General features: G+C 49.8%; 2 protein-coding genes across 4 annotated transcripts in view; one reads left to right on the forward strand and one right to left on the reverse strand.

Moving 5' to 3' along the window:
* The window catches only part of DDB1 (damage specific DNA binding protein 1), a 40,057-nt gene extending 38,484 nt beyond the window's left edge, over positions 1–1,573 (reverse strand). Inside the window, exon 1 of the mRNA XM_040328397.1 lies at positions 1,410–1,573. Within this exon, the coding sequence (XP_040184331.1) occupies positions 1,410–1,470 (61 nt within the window). The 5' untranslated portion in view covers positions 1,471–1,573. The remainder of the gene's footprint in view (positions 1–1,409) is intronic.
* Positions 1,574–1,615: 42 nt separating this feature from the next.
* TKFC (triokinase and FMN cyclase) overlaps positions 1,616–19,092 on the forward strand; it is a 40,428-nt gene continuing 22,951 nt past the window's right edge. Inside the window, exons 1-7 of one of the 3 annotated variants that reach the window (XM_040328399.1) lie at positions 1,619–1,710; positions 6,205–6,389; positions 12,303–12,342; positions 13,820–14,009; positions 14,094–14,204; positions 16,226–16,407; positions 16,622–16,700. In XM_040328399.1, the coding sequence (XP_040184333.1) occupies positions 12,337–12,342; positions 13,820–14,009; positions 14,094–14,204; positions 16,226–16,407; positions 16,622–16,700 (568 nt within the window). In that variant the 5' untranslated portion in view covers positions 1,619–1,710; positions 6,205–6,389; positions 12,303–12,336. Of the gene's footprint in view, positions 1,711–3,389; positions 3,485–6,204; positions 6,390–12,302; positions 12,343–13,819; positions 14,010–14,093; positions 14,205–16,225; positions 16,408–16,621; positions 16,701–19,092 lie in introns of those variants that run through there. The other 2 variants (XM_040328400.1, XM_040328398.1) reach the window with 2 other exon arrangements.

The following is a 19,092-nucleotide window of genomic DNA, read 5'->3' on the forward strand; positions in this document are numbered from 1 at the left end:
ATACAAGGAACGGTGTTATGTATACTGTGGTTCCCAACCCTGTCCAACAGGTTTTCATTTATTTTGCACAAGTACTTTAAATCAGAGTCAATGGCTTGGTATTTTGGACAGCTATTATATGTAAGTGAAATCCCCAAAACAAAGCCTGTTGGGTAAGGTGACCAGATTTTTCAAATGAAATCCGGGGACATATTTTTTTTTACTAGTAATGGCAACAATCAGCGACTCTCTGCCGTCGCCGCCCGCTTCACATCCTGTCAAGTCTTACTCTCCAGGCCCCGGCTACTACTGGGTGGGCAGCGGAGGAAGATCACTCCGCCAGGGAAGGCAAGGAGATAAGCAGGTGGAGCTGAATGGGCATGCACACCAAACTGAAGAAATATTCCCTCCGCTCCGACCAGCACATGATCATCAGAAAGGGGCACAGATAATGAAAAAAATACACCCCCTAAGCTAGAGAGGGGTGTGTAATTCTGAATTTTTTTTTTTTTTTTAATTCTGCACTGACTGTCTTTGAAATTTCCCCAGCCCCTGTTCAAAACCAATACAGGGACAAAACTGGGGAGTGTCCTCAATCTGGGGACTGTCCCCAGAAACTGGGGATGTCTGGTCACTCTACTGTTGGGGGTAATTGAGGACAGGGTTGAGAACCACTGATGTATTACACTAGGCTGGAGGCAGGACATCAGCTTCACACACAGGCTACAGAAATGACATGGAACCTGGCAGGATCAACCAGGTATTTTAGATCACAGGAAGAGACAAATTACACTGCAACATCACTATGCTATTGGTCATGCTTTAAAAGGAACTTTTTATTTTTTTTACGGTTACAACTACTTTAACGCTTCCACTGATGTCAGTGTAAATGCGCTGCTCTGTGGTGTTTGCGGCATATGTGAGATTTGTTTAGAAAAAGTGTTGCTAGCCGAGATGCCAGTAAGGAAATCCATAGAAAACCAACACAAAGAGGGGCGTCTGACCAGCATTCAATGCCATGTAAACACATCAGGTGCATTATTGGGCATTACAATTTTTTAGAACGTCTAAATGAGCCCTACATGGAACTAAATGCATGCAATGGTGTGATGTGTATTCGCCACACATTGGCTGACATTCCCAGACACTTTATTCACCACACATGTGCCGGGGACATGATCACCTGCAGCCCATGTGACAGCCAGGACACCTGAGAGGAGTGTCAGTATGGAGGGTGAGGAGGAAGCACACCATGGATGAAGACCAAGGGCAGCTTATCTCCATACCCCAGGCACTGTCAGTGTAATGAGGGCGGGAGACCAGGCCGGGCATTTCACCCCCATATACAGGGCACACAGCCCCGAACCAGGAGACACTCCATGGACTGGCCGGGGAGAGCACCGACCCCCCTCCCCCGGGCTCACACTGACCTGTCACGCAGGCATTGACCGCAGTGGGCTTCTGTGCGGTCACCACGTAGTTGTAGGACATGTTGGAAGCGGGCCGAGCTCCTGCCCCGGCGATTTACTGAGCGACGGGCGCGAAAACACACCGCAACAGGCCGTCACCTAGCGGAACCGGAAGAGGAAAGCAGAGAGAGAGGGGGAAGTACGGCTAGAGCGCCCCCATGGCGTACTGAGCCAGGAAACAGCGAGCGTCTCATACACCATAGAGTGCAGATGGGGAGATAGCGAGTGCATGGGGATAGAGCGGCTCCAGCTAGCCGACAAGGTACACAGCTGGAGGGGGAGAGGTTAGAATAGAAGTCCTATGTGTATAGGAAGACAGGTGAGGAAAAGGTAGTCCCGGGTGTATAGGAGGACAGGTGAGGGAAAGGTAGTCCCGGGTGTATAGGAGGACAGGTGAGGGAAAGGTAGTCCCGGGTGTATAGGAGGACAGGTGAGGGAAAGGTAGTCCCGGGTGTATAGGAGGACAGGTGAGGAAAAGGAAGTCCCGGGTGTATAGGAGGACAGGTGAGGAAAAGGAAGTCCCGGGTGTATAGGAGGACAGGTGAGGAAAAGGTAGTCCCGGGTGTATAGGAGGACAGGTGAGGGGGAAGGTAGTCCCGGGTGTATAGGAGGACAGGTGAGGGGGAAGGTAGTCCCGGGTGTATAGGAGGACAGGTGAGGGGGAAGGTAGTCCCGGGTGTATAGGAGGACAGGTGAGGGGGAAGGTAGTCCCGGGTGTATAGGAGGACAGGTGAGGGGGAAGGTAGTCCCGGGTGTATAGGAGGACAGGTGAGGGGGAAGGTAGTCCCGGGTGTATAGGAGGACAGGTGAGGGGGAAGGTAGTCCCGGGTGTATAGGAGGACAGGTGAGGGGGAAGGTAGTCCCGGGTGTATAGGAGGACAGGTGAGGGGGAAGGTAGTCCCGGGTGTATAGGAGGACAGGTGAGGGGGAAGGTAGTCCCGGGTGTATAGGAGGACAGGTGAGGGGGAAGGTAGTCCCGGGTGTATAGGAGGACAGGTGAGGGGAAAGGTAGTCCCGGGTGTATAGGAGGACAGGTGAGGGGGAAGGTAGTCCCGGGTGTATAGGAGGACAGGTGAGGGGGAAGGTAGTCCCGGGTGTATAGGAGGACAGGTGAGGGGGAAGGTAGTCCCGGGTGTATAGGAGGACAGGTGAGGGGGAAGGTAGTCCCGGGTGTATAGGAGGACAGGTGAGGGGGAAGGTAGTCCCGGGTGTATAGGAGGACAGGTGAGGAGAGGGTAGTCCTGGGTGTATAGGAGGACAGGTGAAGAGAGGGTAGTCCTGGGTGTATAGGAGGAGAAGGTAGTCCTGGGTGTATAGGAGGAGAAGGTAGTCCCCGGGTGTATAGGAGGACAGGTGAGGGGAAGGTAGTCCCCGGGTGTATAGGAGGACAGGTGAGGGGAAGGTAGTCCCCGGGTGTATAGGAGGACAGGTGAGGGGAAGGTAGTCCCCGGGTGTATAGGAGGACAGGTGAGGGGAAGGTAGTCCCCGGGTGTATAGGAGGACAGGTGAGGGGAAGGTAGTCCTGGGTGTATAGGAGGACAGGTGAGGAGAAGGTAGTCCTGGGTGTATGACAGGACAGGTGAGGAGAAGGTAGTCCTGGGTGTATGACAGGACAGGTGAGGAGAAGGTAGTCCTGGGTGTATGACAGGACAGGTGAGGAGAAGGTAGTCCTGGGTGTATAGGAGGACAGGTGAGGAGAAGGTAGTCCTGGGTGTATGACAGGACAGGTGAGGAGAAGGTAGTCCTGGGTGTATAGGAGGACAGGTGAGGAGAGGGTAGTCCCGGGTGTATAGGAGGACAGGTGAGGAGAGGGTAGTCCCGGGTGTATAGGAGGACAGGTGAGGAGAGGGTAGTCCCGGGTGTATAGGAGGACAGGTGTGGAGAAGGTAGTCCTGGGTGTTTGACAGGACAGGTGAGGAGAAGGTAGTCCTAGGCGCGTATAGGACAGGTGAGAAGAAGGTAGTCCTGCGTGTATGACAGGACAGGTGAGGGTAGAGGAGGTGTATTCAGAAGCCAGAGCTATACTACAAAATGAGGTTAGCTAAAGTGGACCTGTCATATTGTCTGCTCAAATCTGAATATTGTGTTATCACCTTTGCTGGGATCAATTACAGCCTCTCTGAGTGAAGTACAGTGTGTGTGTGTATATATATATATATATATATCACTTTATGTTTATTTTTTTTAATTAGTAGGAACTGGTTCGAAGTCTTGTCAGATGTGTTTATGCCGTGGTGTCCTGTTGGAGATTTATTTTTTACCTCTTTTCCTAGAAACACAACAGGAAGTGGGGAAAAAAACATCAACGTGGCGAAAGATTAAGAGTCAGCAGCTACAAATATTGCAGCTGCTGACATTTAATAGACAACTACCTGTCCAGGGATCCTACGTTGTTGGATCTTTGGATTGGCTGTCGGGTGCAGCCGCCACCATACCTAGTAAAGGAACCCGGCAGTGAAGCCTTTTGAACATCAGTCGGATTGTAGCAAAGTTGTTGCATTATGATAGCAGCAGTGGGGGGGTTTTGCTGGGGAGTGAACGGAGCTGGCAGGGAGGGGGGAGAGGACAGAGGAGAGCAGTGACTGACGGAGGCATGGAAACTGGCCACAGTGTGAGGGCTCAACAGCCATGATACACTGTGGTCAGTTTAAGGCTGGGTTCACATATGCGCACACAACGGCTTACAGCAGAAGTCCGGTGCGTCTCCATTCACCGTTTCAGGTCCAATTTAAGCCTGAATTCGGACCTGAAATGGGCCAAAAGACGCACCGGAGATACGTGAATTGGCTCCTTAGAGAGCCGGTCACAATCTCCTGCTATTGCGAATTGGATGTGGAAAAACGGCATCCAATTCGCACTAGTGTGAATCAGCTTTCTTTTGGTGGTATTTGATCACCCCTGCGGTTTTTATTTTTTGCGCTATAAACAAAAATAGAGCGACAATTTTGAATTTTTTTTTATATTTTTTACTTTTTGCTATAATAAATATCCCCCAAAAATATATAAAAAAAATGTTTTCCTAAGTTTAGGCTAGGGTTGTCCCAATACCACTTTTTTAGGACAGAGTACAAGTACCGATACCGAATACCGATACTTTTTTTTAAATGTCCCCCCCATATATGCAGCCATGTCCCCCCCCCATATGCAGCCATGTCCCCCCCCCCCCATATGCAGCCATGTCCCCCCCCCCCATATGCAGCCATGTCCCCCCCCCCCATATGCAGCCATGTCCCCCCCCCCCATATGCAGCCATGTCCCTCCCCCCCATATGCAGCCATGTCCCTCCCCCCCATATGCAGCCATGTCCCCCCCCCCCATATGCAGCCATGTCCCCCCCCCATATGCAGCCATGTCCCCCCCCATATGCAGCCATGTCCCCCCCATATATGCAGCCATGTCCCCCTTACCTACATGCTGCCGCCGCCGATTGGTTAATACGGGCGGGGAACATTACAGCTTTCATTTGAATAGCTGTAGTCTTTCGCACCGCGCTGCGTATAGACACTCCCCCTTGCTCGGGATTGGACAGTTCACCCGAGCAAGGGGGAGTGTCTATGCGTGGCGGGAAACACTACAGCTATTCAAATGAAAGCTGTACTGTTCCCCGCCCGTATTAACCAAGTGGCAGCGGGGATGCGGCGTGGCGGGGGGCGGGGTAAGTATTCTATTTAGGTATCGGGGGCATTTGCGGGAGTACAAGTACTCCCGCAAATACTCGGAATCGGTCCCGATATCGGTATCGGGACAACCCTAGTTTAGGCCGATACGTATTCTTCTACCATTTTTTGGTATAAAAAATTGCAATAAGCGTTTATTGATTGGTTTGCGCAAAATTTATAGCATTTACAAAATGGATAGTTTTATTGAATTTTTATTAATTATTTTTTATTTATTTTTTTACTACTAATTTTTTTTTTTTCGTGACTGCGACATTATGGCGGACACATCGGACAATTTTGACACATTTTTGGGACCATTGTAATTTTCACAGCAAAAAAATGCATTAAACGTGCATTGTTTACTGTGAAAATGACAATTGCAGTTTGGGAGTTAACCACTAGGGGGCGTTGAAGGGGTTAAGTGTGACCTCATCTGTGTTTCTAACTGTAAGGGGCGGGGGCTGGACGTGTGACATCATTGATTGTGGTTCCCTATATCAGGGAACACATGATCAATGACGGCGCCACAGTGAAGAACGGGAAAGGTGTGTTTACACACACCTCTCCCCGTTCTTCAGCTCCGGGGACCGATCATGGGACTCCAGCGGCGATCGGGCCCGCAGTCACAGAGCTTCGGACCAGGTCGTGGGCCCGCGACCCACGGCTGGGCCCTTAAAGAGGATGTACAGGTACGTGCTTGTGCCCATCCGTGCCATTCTGCCAACGTATATCTGCAGGAGGCGGTCCTTAAGTGGTTAAAAGTCAGCACCTATAGTTTTTGTAGCTGCTGACTTTGAATTTTCACGCATCTGACTGAAGCTTCTCTTTAATTTCTCCACACTGCCTATGGCTACAGAGGTGAATGATGGCTGGGTTTAAAATGCTTTTACTGCTTTAGTGAACATAGCCTGGAGACAGGTTCATTCAAATTTTTGTATTTCCCTTTAAATAGAAAACGTTACAAAAAAAAAAAAGAATAGAAAACGTGGGTAGTTATGTGTGGATCAATTATCTTATCAATGACTAATTGAAGATTAATAAATGATCCAAGTATCAAAGGTTACAAACTTTTTTTTTTTTTTTTTTTTTTTTTTAAGGATTCAAGTTGTCTTTTTGTGAAGCGCTTTGTAAACTACCCAGCATGCACTGTATCCAGTTGCACAACCTTTGGCCAAACTTACGGTCACGTGTCGAAATTTTCATACTCTGAACCAAGTGTAAAGTTCCTCAGCAATTGCTGCTTCACAGAAGTTCCCCATTTTTGAATGTGACTTTCTGTTCAGTAAGTTTTGTCTCCTTTGCATTTGTGTGTATATAGCTTGCATGCTTCAGCCCTCTTAGTCTTCTGCCACATGTGTATCCTGGGTTTAAACCTTTTTTATTGCTGTATATTCTGTTTTATGGGCTTCTTGGCTTTGTGTTGCTTGTACTGAGGCACCCTTTGTCACAAGGCATCTTGTGTTGACTACATTTTTTTGATTACACCTTATGTCCCTCTGCAGCCTATTTTATACTGTCACAATTTGTCAGTCTAACTTGCACCTCCTGCATGCATGTATTGTTTTGTCTTCCTATAGTCATTGTGCAGCCTGTGTGCTGTCGCTCTCCTCTCACTGTGAAACATTTGTGCTATTAGTTCTGTCACTGTCCATAACGGCGCTGTCAGTGCCTTGTTATTGGGCATTATTCTGTCAGACTTATTCCCCGGTCGCTGTCCGCCCTCGGTCCCCGGTCGCTGTCCGCCCTCGGTCCCCGGTCGCTGTCCGCCCTCGGTCCCCGGTCGCTGTCCGTCCCCGGTCGCTGTCCGCCCTCGGTCCCCGGTCGCTGTCCGCCCTCGGTCCCCGGTCGCTGTCCGCCCTCGGTCCCCGGTCGCTGTCCGCCCTCGGTCCCCGGTCGCTGTCCGCCCTCGGTCCCCGGTCGCTGTCCGCCCTCGGTCCCCGGTCGCTGTCCGCTCTCGGTCCCCGGTCGCTGTCTGCCCTCGGTCCCCGGTCGCTGTCTGCCCTCGGTCCCCGGTCGCTGTCTGCCCTCGGTCCCCGGTCGCTGTCTGCCCTTGGTCCCCGGTCGCTGTCCGCCCTCGGTCCCCGGTCGCTGTCCGCCCTCAGAATGCGCAGTGACAAGGGGGGCGGATGCACATTAACATGGAAATGAAGGATCAGAATGCACAGTGACAGAGCAGAAAATGCAGAAACATAGAAATTACAGATCAGAATGCACAGCGACCGAGGGCGGACAGCGACCGGGGACCGAGGGCGGACAGCGACCGGGGACCGAGGGCGGACAGCGACCGGGGGCGACCGGGGACCGAGGGCGGACAGCGACCGGGGACCGAGGGCGGACAGCGACCGGGGACCGAGGGCGGACAGCGACCGGGGACCGAGGGCGGACAGCGACCGGGGACCGAGGGCGGACAGCGACCGGGGACCGAGGGCGGACAGCGACCGGGGACCGAGGGCGGACAGCGACCGAGGGCGGACAGCGACCGGGGACCGAGGGCGGACAGCGACCGGGGACCGAGGGCGGACAGCGACCGGGGACCGAGGGCGGACAGCGACCGGGGACCGAGGGCGGACAGCGACCGGGGACCGAGGGCGGACAGCGACCGGGGACCGAGGGCGGACAGCGACCGGGGACCGAGGGCGGACAGCGACCGAGGGCGGACAGCGACCGGGGACCGAGGGCGGACAGCGACCGGGGACCGAGGGCGGACAGCGACCGGGGACCGAGGGCAGACAGCGACCGGGGACCGAGGGCAGACAGCGACCGGGGACCGAGGGCAGACAGCGACCGGGGACCGAGGGCAGACAGCGACCGGGGACCGAGGGCAGACAGCGACCGGGGACCGAGGGCAGACAGCGACCGGGGACCGAGGGCAGACAGCGACCGGGGACCGAGGGCAGACAGCGACCGGGGACCGAGGGCAGACAGCGACCGGGGACCGAGGGCAGACAGCGACCGGGGACCGAGGGCAGACAGCGACCGGGGACCGAGGGCAGACAGCGACCGGGGACCGAGGGCAGACAGCGACCGGGGACCGAGGGCAGACAGCGACCGGGGACCGAGGGCAGACAGCGACCGGGGACCGAGGGCAGACAGCGACCGGGGACCGAGGGCAGACAGCGACCGGGGACCGAGGGCAGACAGCGACCGGGGACCGAGGGCAGACAGCGACCGGGGACCGAGGGCAGACAGCGACCGGGGACCGAGGGCAGACAGCGACCGGGGACCGAGGGCAGACAGCGACCGGGGACCGAGGGCAGACAGCGACCGGGGACCGAGGGCAGACAGCGACCGGGGACCGAGGGCAGACAGCGACCGGGGACCGAGGGCAGACAGCGACCGGGGACCGAGGGCAGACAGCGACCGGGGACCGAGGGCAGACAGCGACCGGGGACCGAGGGCAGACAGCGACCGGGGACCGAGGGCAGACAGCGACCGGGGACCGAGGGCAGACAGCGACCGGGGACCAAGGGCAGACAGCGACCGGGGACCGAGGGCAGACAGCGACCGGGGACCGAGGGCAGACAGCGACCGGGGACCGAGGGCGGACAGCGACCGAGGGCGGACAGCGACCGGGGACCGAGGGCGGACACCGACCACCGACCGCCCTCGGTCCCCGGTCGCTGTCCGCCCTCGGTCGCTGTCCGCCCCCGGTTGCTGTCTGCCCTCGGTCCCCGGTCGCTGTCTGCCCTCGGTCCCCGGTCGCTGTCTGCCCTCGGTCCCCGGTCGCTGTCTGCCCTCGGTCCCCGGTCGCTGTCTGCCCTCGGTCCCCGGTCGCTGTCTGCCCTCGGTCCCCGGTCGCTGTCTGCCCTCGGTCCCCGGTCGCTGTCTGCCCTCGGTCCCCGGTCGCTGTCTGCCCTCGGTCCCCGGTCGCTGTCCTGCCCTCGGTCCCCGGTCGCTGTCCGGCCCTCGGTCCCCGGTCGCTGTCCGGCCCTCGGTCCCCGGTCGCTGTCCGCCCCTCGGTCCCCGGTCGCTGTCCGCCACTCGGTCCCCGGTCGCTGTCCGCCCCTCGGTCCCCGGTCGGTGTCCGCCCTCGGTCCCCGGTCGGTGTCCGCCCTCGGTCCCCGGTCGCTGTCCGCCCTCGGTCCCCTGTCGCCCCCGGTCGCTGTGCGCCCTCGGTCCCCGGTCGCTGTCCGCCCTCGGTCCCCGGTCGCTGTCCGCCCTCGGTCGCTGTGCATTCTGATCTGTAATTTCTATGTTTCTGCATTTTCTGCTCTGTCACTGTGCATTCTGATCCTTCATTTCCATGTTAATGTGCATCCGCCCCCCTTGTCACTGCGCATTCTGATCTGTCAGCTCAATGTCACTGTGCAACCTGCTAGTCCCATGTCACTGTGCAACCTGCTAGTCCCATGTCACTGTGCAACCTGCTAGTCCCATGTCACTGTGCAACCTGCTAGTGCCATGTCACTGTGAATTCTGATCTGTCAGTCCTGTGTCACTGTGTATTTGGCTCTTTGCCCCCTGTCTCTGTGCATTGTGATATGTCAGCCCCCTGTCACTGATCATTCTGCTCTCAGCCCTGTCACTGTACAGTCTGATCTATAATTCCCATGTCATTGTGTAGCGTGCTCCTGGTCCTATGTCACTGGGCAACCTAAACTGATAGTCCCATGGCATTGTGCATTCTGATCGGTCAGTCCCCTGTCACTGTCTATTTTGCTCTCTGACACTTGTCACTTTGTATTCTTCTGATCGGTCAGTCCCCTGTCACTGTGTATTCTGCGCTGTCAGTCCCCTGTCACTGTGTATTCTGCGCTGTCAGTCCCCTGTCACTGTGTATTCTGCGCTGTCAGTCCCCTGTCACTGTGTATTCTGCGCTGTCAGTCCCCTGTCACTGTGTATTCTGCGCTGTCAGTCCCCTGTCACTGTGTATTCTGCGCTGTCAGTCCCCTGTCACTGTGTATTCTGCGCTGTCAGTCCCCTGTCACTGTGTATTCCACTCTTTCTGTTACTGTACATAATGTTTGTCAGGCCGCTGTCACTTAACAATGTGTCCTGGCTGTCCCACACCTATAAGCATTTTGTTCTTTTAGTCCCTTGTCACCAAGCATTCCTGATCAGGAGTCCCCCCCCCCCCCATTGCTTTGCATCCTGTGCTAGTCTGGTGTAACTTCACTTGTTTTTGATGTTTCCTGTCACTCAATTCCATTACTACTGAAACAAATACATTTTAAAGTTGTTGCTTTACATTGCACTGTCATTGTCTTGTCATTATGGCGCCAATGCTGTTGAAAGTCAATGACTGCACATTCCATGTATAATAATCGCGGTAATTTGCATCTTGTGCTTTGAGAGTTCTGTTATAGTATACAGAACCTCAGCTATGTGACGTAACACCACCGTGCAACTCTCATACCCAGACATGCAGAGGTTGTTTGTTCTATTTTATCTTGTTTGGTTTTTCTTTTTGTTTTATTAAAAACTGTAAAGTACACGGTGGTTTACTGCAGTGTACACCTTTTTACACCTAGAGATGTATATCTTGATTTCAGATACTTTCTTATTTGTAATTCTAGATATGCAGTATGCTTACAAACCTGATTATTAATCGTATCTCTATTGCATATGATTATGTTACAATTATATTGTCTGACGTGTATAACGTGTACACAAATTTTGATCTCCTGCTCCTGTATTTTTGAAAATTCATAATAAAATTTAATCTGATTTAAAAAAATGCATACAAAACAATTGAGTACTGTCTTCTTCTTCTTTTTTTTTTTTTTTTTTTTTTTGCTCCAACATCCAAATTTTCAGGACAAGTTCATTACTGGATATAATACATTTTAATTATTTATATATACACTCTCTCACAGAAGTAAGTACACCCTTCACATTTTTTTAAATATTTTATTTTATCTTTTTATGTGACAACACTGAAGAAATGACACTTTGCTGCAATGTACTGTAGTGAGTTTACAGCTTGTATAACAGTGTACATTTTGCTGTCCGCTCAAAATAACTCAATACACAGACATTAAAGCGGAGGTTCACTTTAAAAACTTTTCTAACATTACATTGTGCTCACTCTCAACATTGACATTACGCTGATGTTTTTTTTTTTTTGCCGTACATACCGTTGTATCGCTATTTTTCCCGCCGGCTTACGGGTAGTGGCTCCCGCAGGAGTGGGCGTTCCTATGCACAGGCTAAGTGATTGACGTGATGACAAAAGCTTCCCAAAGGCGCGTCGCGAGTTGCCGAAAGAAGCCGAACGTCGGTGCGCAGGTGCCGTATAGCGCCGACTCGCAGTTCGGCTTCTTTCGGCAACTCGTGACGCGCATTATGCGCCGTGGGAAAGCTTTTGTCGTCACGTCAATCACTAAGCCTGTGCATAGGAACGCCCACTCCCGAGGGAGCCACTACCCGGAAGCCGGCGGGGAAAGTAGCGATACAACGGTATGTATGGCAAAAAAAAAAACATCAGCGTAATGTCAATGTCGAGAGTGAGAAAAATGTAATGTTAGAAACATTTTTTAGGGTGAACCTACGCTTTAATGTCTAAAACGCTGGCAACAAAAGTGAGTACACCCCTAAGTGAAAATGTCCAAATTGGAATCAATTAGCCATTTCCCCTCCCCAATATCATGTGACTCGTTAGTGTTACAAGGGAGCAGGTGTGTTAAAATTGGTGTTATCGCTCTCACTCTCTCAAACTGGTCACTGGAAGTTCAACATGGCACCTCACGCCAGAGAACTCTGAGGATCCGAATTTTTTTTATCGTTGCTCTACATAAAGATGGCATAGGCTATAAGAAGATTGCCAAGACCCTGAAACTGAGTAACAGCACGGTGGCCAAGACGATACAGCGGTTTAACAGGACAGGTTCCACTCAGAACAGGCCTCGCCATGGTCGACCAAAGAAGTTGAGTGCACGTGCTCAGCGTCATATTTTAAATGTCCAAATTGGGCCCAATTTGGACATTTTCACTCAGGGGTGTACTCATATTTGTTGCCAGCGGTTTAAACATGAATGGCTGTGTTGAGTTATTTTGAGGAAACCGCAAATTTACACTGTTATACAAGCTGTACATTGTAGCAAAATGTAATTTCTTCAGTTTTGTCACATGAAAAGATATAATAAAATATTTACAAAAAATGTGAGGGGTGAGATACTCTAAGTACTATAGATATGTGATATTTATTGTGTTATATGGTTATGTTGTATGATCTCTTTTGTACCTGTTATTACAGATCATACTAGGCCTACCTAACAGACCCTAGAAATATGGAGGTTTGTAACCCATCTTGCATTATTCATGTTTATCTGTTTTGTATACAGTACCTGTTCAGCTATGACTGCTTTACTTATTTTATGTCAAAATGCACTTCACACGTGATCTTTACACTGTATAAGATTTAGGGGGAGATTTACTAAAACTGGAGAGTGCAAAATGTGGCGCAGCTCTGTATAGAAACCAATCAGCTTTCAGGTTTTAGATCCCGGTTCACACTGCCGCCACTTGTAATGCCACTTGAGAATTCACAGTCGCATGACAAGGTGTGATGAAGTCACGCAGGGATGTTGGCTTCAAAGTCACACTGGTGTGAACTGTGCCTAAGCCCGGGTTCACACTGAAGGCAGGTTTGAAATTGTGCGAGTCTAGCCAATCAAGAGGGAGAATCTCAGACGGCTGATGCCGCATGCACACGACCGTTTTTTCCGATGGCATTCCACTCAAGCTGTCTTGCATACACACTGACACACCAAATTCCGATCGTCAAAAACGCGGTGACGTTACAACACTACGACAAGCCTAGAAAAATTAAGTTCAATGCTTTTGAGCGTGCGTCAAATTGTTTCCGAGCATGCATGTTTTTTTTTTTCGTCAAAGGAAATCCATACAGATGAACGGAATTTCCGCTAGAATTTTTTTTCGGCAGGGAAAAAAAGAGTGTTCTCTTTCTAAGTCCATCGGAATTTCCGACAGAAAAAGTCCGATGGGGCATACACACGGTCGGAATATCCAATGAAAAAATTCCGTCTGACTTTTTTAATCGGAAATTCTGACCGTGTGTATGTGGCATGAGACACATGTGGACATTGCTGGACAGAGGGACCTCAGGTAAGTATTAAGGGGGTTGCTGCATGCAGAAGGCTTTTTATCTTAATGCATTAAGGTAAAAAACATTCTGCCTTTACAACCTCTTTCATCACGACAAGCTGTGATGAAGTCACGCAGGGATGTTGACTTCAAAGTCGCCCTGGTGTGAACTGTGCCTAAGCCTGGGTTCACACTGAAGGTGGGTTTGAAACCCGCATTTCTGTCTGACTTCGGGAGCAATTTCAGAGACATCTGTGCAGGCTTCTGCACAGATGTCTATTGAAATCGCCCCCAAAGTCACCAAATGTAGTACAGTAACTACTTTTGGGAATCGGTGTTCTGCCGCAAAGTCGGCGTCGCACCGATTGGGACAGTGCCATTGCCAGCAATAGGCAGCGATTTTTGGCATGTCAAAACTGCCCGATGTCAACATGAGCTCATTGTCAAAGCTTAATTGAACAAGCTGAAGTTAGAAGTTAGCTACAATGAACAGCTGCACTGCAATCTGAGTGCTCCAGTTTTAGTAAATCTCCCCCTTTGTGTCTGGTATTCTGAATATTCTTTTCCAGTTCCATTACCTGTTTTACCATTATCATATTCCCATCAGTAAATTGCACACTGTCCATTATCCTGCCATAACAAGTATTTTTGACTTCTGTTTGTTAGGTCAGTAAGAAGCTCCTGAACTCTGTACCTGGCTGTGTTGATGATGTTCTGAATGGTCTCGTAAGTTGCAATCCTGACCTGAAGGTGCTAGAAGGTCATCGTGTCATACTACGTGCAGATCTAAGTCATATAAAGGGACACGTGGCACTTCTGTCTGGAGGAGGCTCTGGCCATGAACCAGCTCACGCAGGTCATTTTTGCAGAATAATACACACTGTGAATATATCATTGGCTTCTTGTTGATTCCTAATATAATTGCTTGCTCTTTTAATAGGGTATGTTGGTCGAGGAATGCTCACTGGAGTTATTGCTGGTCCTGTATTCACATCACCACCAGTTGGAAGCATTGTAGCTGCAGTCAGGACAGTGGCCCATGCTGGAGCAGGTACTAATATCTGCTTTTGCTTTCCCTTTTTTGTCCTACTGTGCATATGCAAGCTTATCAAACTACTCAGGCCGGGTACACACGGGCAAACATGTACGATGAAACTGGTCCGTCGGACCGTTTTCACCGTACATGTCTGCCCGGGGACTTCTGTACGATGGCTGTACTAACCATCGTACAGAAGTCCGCGACGATGACGTGGGCGGGCCTGCCTTTTAAATGCTTCCACGCATGCGTCGAAGTCATTCGACGCATGCGAGGGACGGCGGGCGCTCGGACATGTACGGTAGGTCTGTACTGATGACCATACATGTCCGAGCGGGCAGGATTCCAGCGGACGGTTTTAAAACCAGTCCAGGAATATTTGCCCGCTGGGAAAAGGCCTGGCGGGCAAATGTTTGCTGGAATTCTGCCCGCTCGCGCCTACACATGACCGAACATGTATGCTGAAACTGGTCCGCGGACCAGTTTCAGCATACATGTTTGGTCGTGTGTACGGGGCCTCAGTCTTATTTTTGACTAAATCTTGCAAGCTGCTTATACTATGAAATAACTGGGTATTCAATGCCTAGGCCACTGGTACAATACCAATAAATCGAATTTTCTAAAAACAAAAAGAAAAGCATATATTTTGCCCATAGCAAATACATTGGATTCCACCTGTTGTTGTGTGTGTTTTTTTTATTTATTTTTTACTATCTTCATTTAGAAAATAAGGTTACCAATCTTTTTCTCCTCCCCCCCCTCTCCAGCACTATCAGTATACCGTATATACTTGAGTCACCTTTTTGTGCCTGATCTCCCGGATTTTGGAGACCCGGTACCAGCTGGCTGTAGGTCCACTGGACCCCAAACTTGGCACACATGTAGCCCCACTCTACAAGTGTGCAAAGTTTGTCCTGGGGACCTACAGCTGGGGAGCACCGATTATTTTTTTTTTTTTTAAAAGCCGGGCACCCCTTTCATAGACTCCCATATTAAACATCAGTCTAGGCATGGGCACAGTGAGGTATGGGCACAGTGAGGCAAAGTGAGGCATGCAGATGGACACCCTAGGCTTATAGTCAAGTCAAGTTTTCCCATTTTTTTTTTTGGGGTAAAATTAGGTGCCTCGGCTTATATTCGCGTCGGCTTATACTTGAGTATATATGGTAAGTTATAATTTACTTACAATCCCACTGTTCAGTTATCTTTGTGATTCAGACTTGCGGCTGCCTATTAACTGGACAAAATGTGCAGCCAATTGTACCCGGGCATATACAATGGCAATTGTAAATGCATTTCTTTCTTTTTTTGGAAAATAACAAACCAGTTTATACTTGCCTGCTTTGTGCAATGGAATTGCACAGTGGCCCCAAACCTCCTCTTCTTGCGTCCCCTGCCGGCCCTCCTGGCTCCCGATGTCTTTGCCAAGTCGGTGAGACCAGGAAGTGAGGGGAGAGAAGAGCTGCAGGTACAGCACTAGATCGAATGAGGGCTCAGGTAAGTAAAAGATGGGGTCAAGAGGAATACTGATGCCAAAACATTTTCTATCTTAGTGCAAGGAATGCATTAAGATAAACAAAAATAGGCTTTAGAACCACTTCAAGAGTATATACAGTATAACCTATGCTGATTATACTGCATATACAGTTTGGTAGAAACTGTTTATGAATGGCTGAGTGCCTCTCAACCTGATGCTATTTTGTTCCGGGTGTGAGACAGGAAGGTCTTGTCTCACACTTGGAATACAGTGCTGTATACTGTATGTAGCTGGGGCTATATACAGTTTATACAGCGCACACAGTGGCAGCACATGTTAGTGAAGGAAATTGTTTCTGTGGGACAGCTTGACCCAAACAAACTTTTTAGAGTGAAAGTAAATCTAGACATCAGCTTTAATATGTGATTTGTGTCTGGATTGAGTTTTTTTTTTTTTTTTTTAGCTTGTAATAGTGTGCAATTTAGAAAAATAAAAACACAAACTATCATTTATTTCAGTTTCCTAATGTGTCTTCTCTATTCCTCTTTCTCCCTCCAAGCCGGTGTGGTGCTCCTGGTGAAAAATTACACAGGTGACCGCTTGAACTTTGGCTTGGCTTTAGAGCGTGCACATCAGGAAGGTATTGAAGTGGAGATGGTAGTGATCGCAGATGACTGTGCTTTCATCTCACCAAGCAAGGCTGGAAGGCGGGGCCTGTGTGGAATTGTCTTGATTCACAAAGTAAGATTAACCAATATTTGACTTCTAGTTTGATGACATGGACTGGTGACAAGAATTGTTCAGTATAGCAGACATACAAATAAATGCATAGCCAGAGAGGTGTAGAGGTTGTTGTACAGATGTATAAATGGAGCACTAGCTAATTTGAGATTGGCAAACACAAGTGGGAGCAACTTTTTAGGTATTGTGTTGGCATGTTTTGTTGTTAATTTAGATTGCTGGAGCTCTGGCTGAAGAAGGAAAAAGTCTGAAAGAAATTGCTTCATTTGTCAGACAAACTGCAACTGGAATTGGTGAGCAAAACAATATACTGCCTCTAAACTTCTGTGATGAACCAGCTACACAAATGGAAATGATACATTTTCATTAAAATGTTTTTATGTTTAAATTGTCACCAGGGAAATACAATGAATGAAAAATGTCCCTTGTGCTGGACACTGCTATGGTGCTTGAAAACTTTATTCCATTGCCCCCCAGATTCCCCCCCTGCAGCTGTCATCTGGTGCTGCGGTGGTTAATAAGAGCCTGTAAGGCCTCGTACACACCAGCGGACATGTCCGATGAAAACGGTCCGTGGACCATTTTCATCGGACATGTCCACTCGGAGATTTCGGTCTGATGGCTGTACACACCATCAGACCGAAATCCGCGCGGACAGAGAATGCGGTGACGTAGCACTGACGTTCTCTTTCGCGCGCGAGTTCAATGCTTCCACGCATGCGTCGAATCAATTCGACGCATGCGCAGGATTTCGGTCCGCTGGTTAGACGTACTAACCAGCAGACATGTCCGCTGGACAGCTTTCCAGCGAACATGTTTCTTAGCATGCTAAGAAACATTTGTCCGCTGGAAATCTGTCCGCTAGCCTGTACACACGATCGGATCTGTCCGCTGAAACTGGTCGGGGGACCAGTTTCAGCGGACATGTCCGGTCGTGTGTACGAGGCCGAACAGGCACTCTTCAAAAGTGTTGACTATGTCTGCCCTTTTTGCACACTTGCTCCATTCAAATAAGCCATACTATCAGGTCCAACAATGAAAGAGTCTATGAATGGTGGCAGTGAACCTTTCATTCATCTGACTGTCCTCCATTCACAGAGCATTTCTCATTGTGGAAACCAATAGTACAGCTTCCTTTCTTGTAAGTGCTACACTGGTGCAGTTAAAAAAAAAAAAAAAAAAAACACTAAACATAAGATTTAAAACATGTTGCTAACTGTTAAGGGTTAGATAGTTAGACACTGTTGCTGTTAGATAGTTTGCCTCACTTCTAGTGTTGTCAAAATTTCAGCATGACTGGAAGTAAGAATACATTTTTCAAATGAAGCCTCTCATAGCAGAAAAATACATTTTGGCGGCTCTCCTCCATCCTGTTTTCCTGTACTATATTAGTGTATATAGTCATATGATCTCTACTAAATGGGCTGGGAACTGACCTAGACATATGGTAACCTAAAAAGCCACTTTGGTGTCTGAATTTCTGCTGCATTGGTATGTATTACAGGGAATTATTTTTCAAAATATTAATTTCTCTTTCGTTCATGGACCGACACCGCTCCATTATTCTAGAAAGTAGGGTTATGTTCCGTCTATCAGGAGAGGACTAGGCAGACATGTTAAACAGTTAAAAACATGTAACGCAGCAAAGCTGAACAGTACCACCCACGGTCCCTCTGGCTATAACACCTCACCCTGCAGTTAGCAGCTTAGTTTTTTTCTGCCTAGCATAGAAGGACCTGGCTCCCTAGGGGCTCATTGGTCCTGGAGTACTTTTATTATTTGTATTTTTTTCTTCTGGGGAAGGCTTTGATTCAAACGCAGGCCTGGCTGTGACACATGGCCCTTTTCTGAAGTGTCAGAGGATGCAGACCAGGACCATTCAGACAGTGAGGAAGACTCTGTGTCCGGGTCAGCGTAGGAGAAGGCACTTGTTGGAGCACTTATCACCGCAGTGCGGGAAACCCTCAAGCTGGAGGATTCAGCCGGGGCATCTACTAAGGTATTGGTCCCTTTTGGGCCGACCCGCACTGCTAAGGTGTTTTCCTCTGTAACTTATTTTGGTAAGTTTATAGACAAAGAATAGGAACGACCACAGAGGACCTTTTCTGTCCCAAAACGCATGGCGGTCCGTTACCTGTTTGAGGAGAGCCTCCTGAAAAAATGGGCATCTCCCCCGGTTGTGGACTTCCCGATATCCAGGTTGAACAAGATAACCACGATTCCAGTAGAGGGGCCCCCAGCATTTAAGGATCCTGCTGATAGGAGGCCCTGGTGTCAGACACTTACCGAATGGGCAAAATTGTTACACCGCAAGTTGGAGAAGCAACAGGCTTCGCCAGTCTGCGTGGAACTGGCCGCCCAATTGGTGCATGGCCTTAAGTATGTTTGCAATGCAGCCCTGGATACAGTTCCCTTGCTTTCCAGAGCCTCAGTATCTGCTGTGGTACTACGTCGCCTGATTTGGCTAAAATGCTGGTCCGGGGACCAGACTTTCAAGAAGGCTCTGGCAGATTTGCCCTTCCAGGGAGAGAGGCTATTTGGAGCCTCGCTAGACAACATTATTAAGAATGTCACTGGGGGTAAGAGCACGCTGTTCCCACAATCCAGAAAAGGTAAGGAGCCACGCCGTAGGCCAGGGCCCTCCTTTTCCACTCGAAAGCGTTTTTTCGTCAGTCTGGGCCCGCA

Source organism: Rana temporaria, chromosome 11, assembly GCF_905171775.1.
Source record: "Rana temporaria chromosome 11, aRanTem1.1, whole genome shotgun sequence".
NCBI classification, from domain to species: domain Eukaryota; kingdom Metazoa; phylum Chordata; class Amphibia; order Anura; family Ranidae; genus Rana; species Rana temporaria.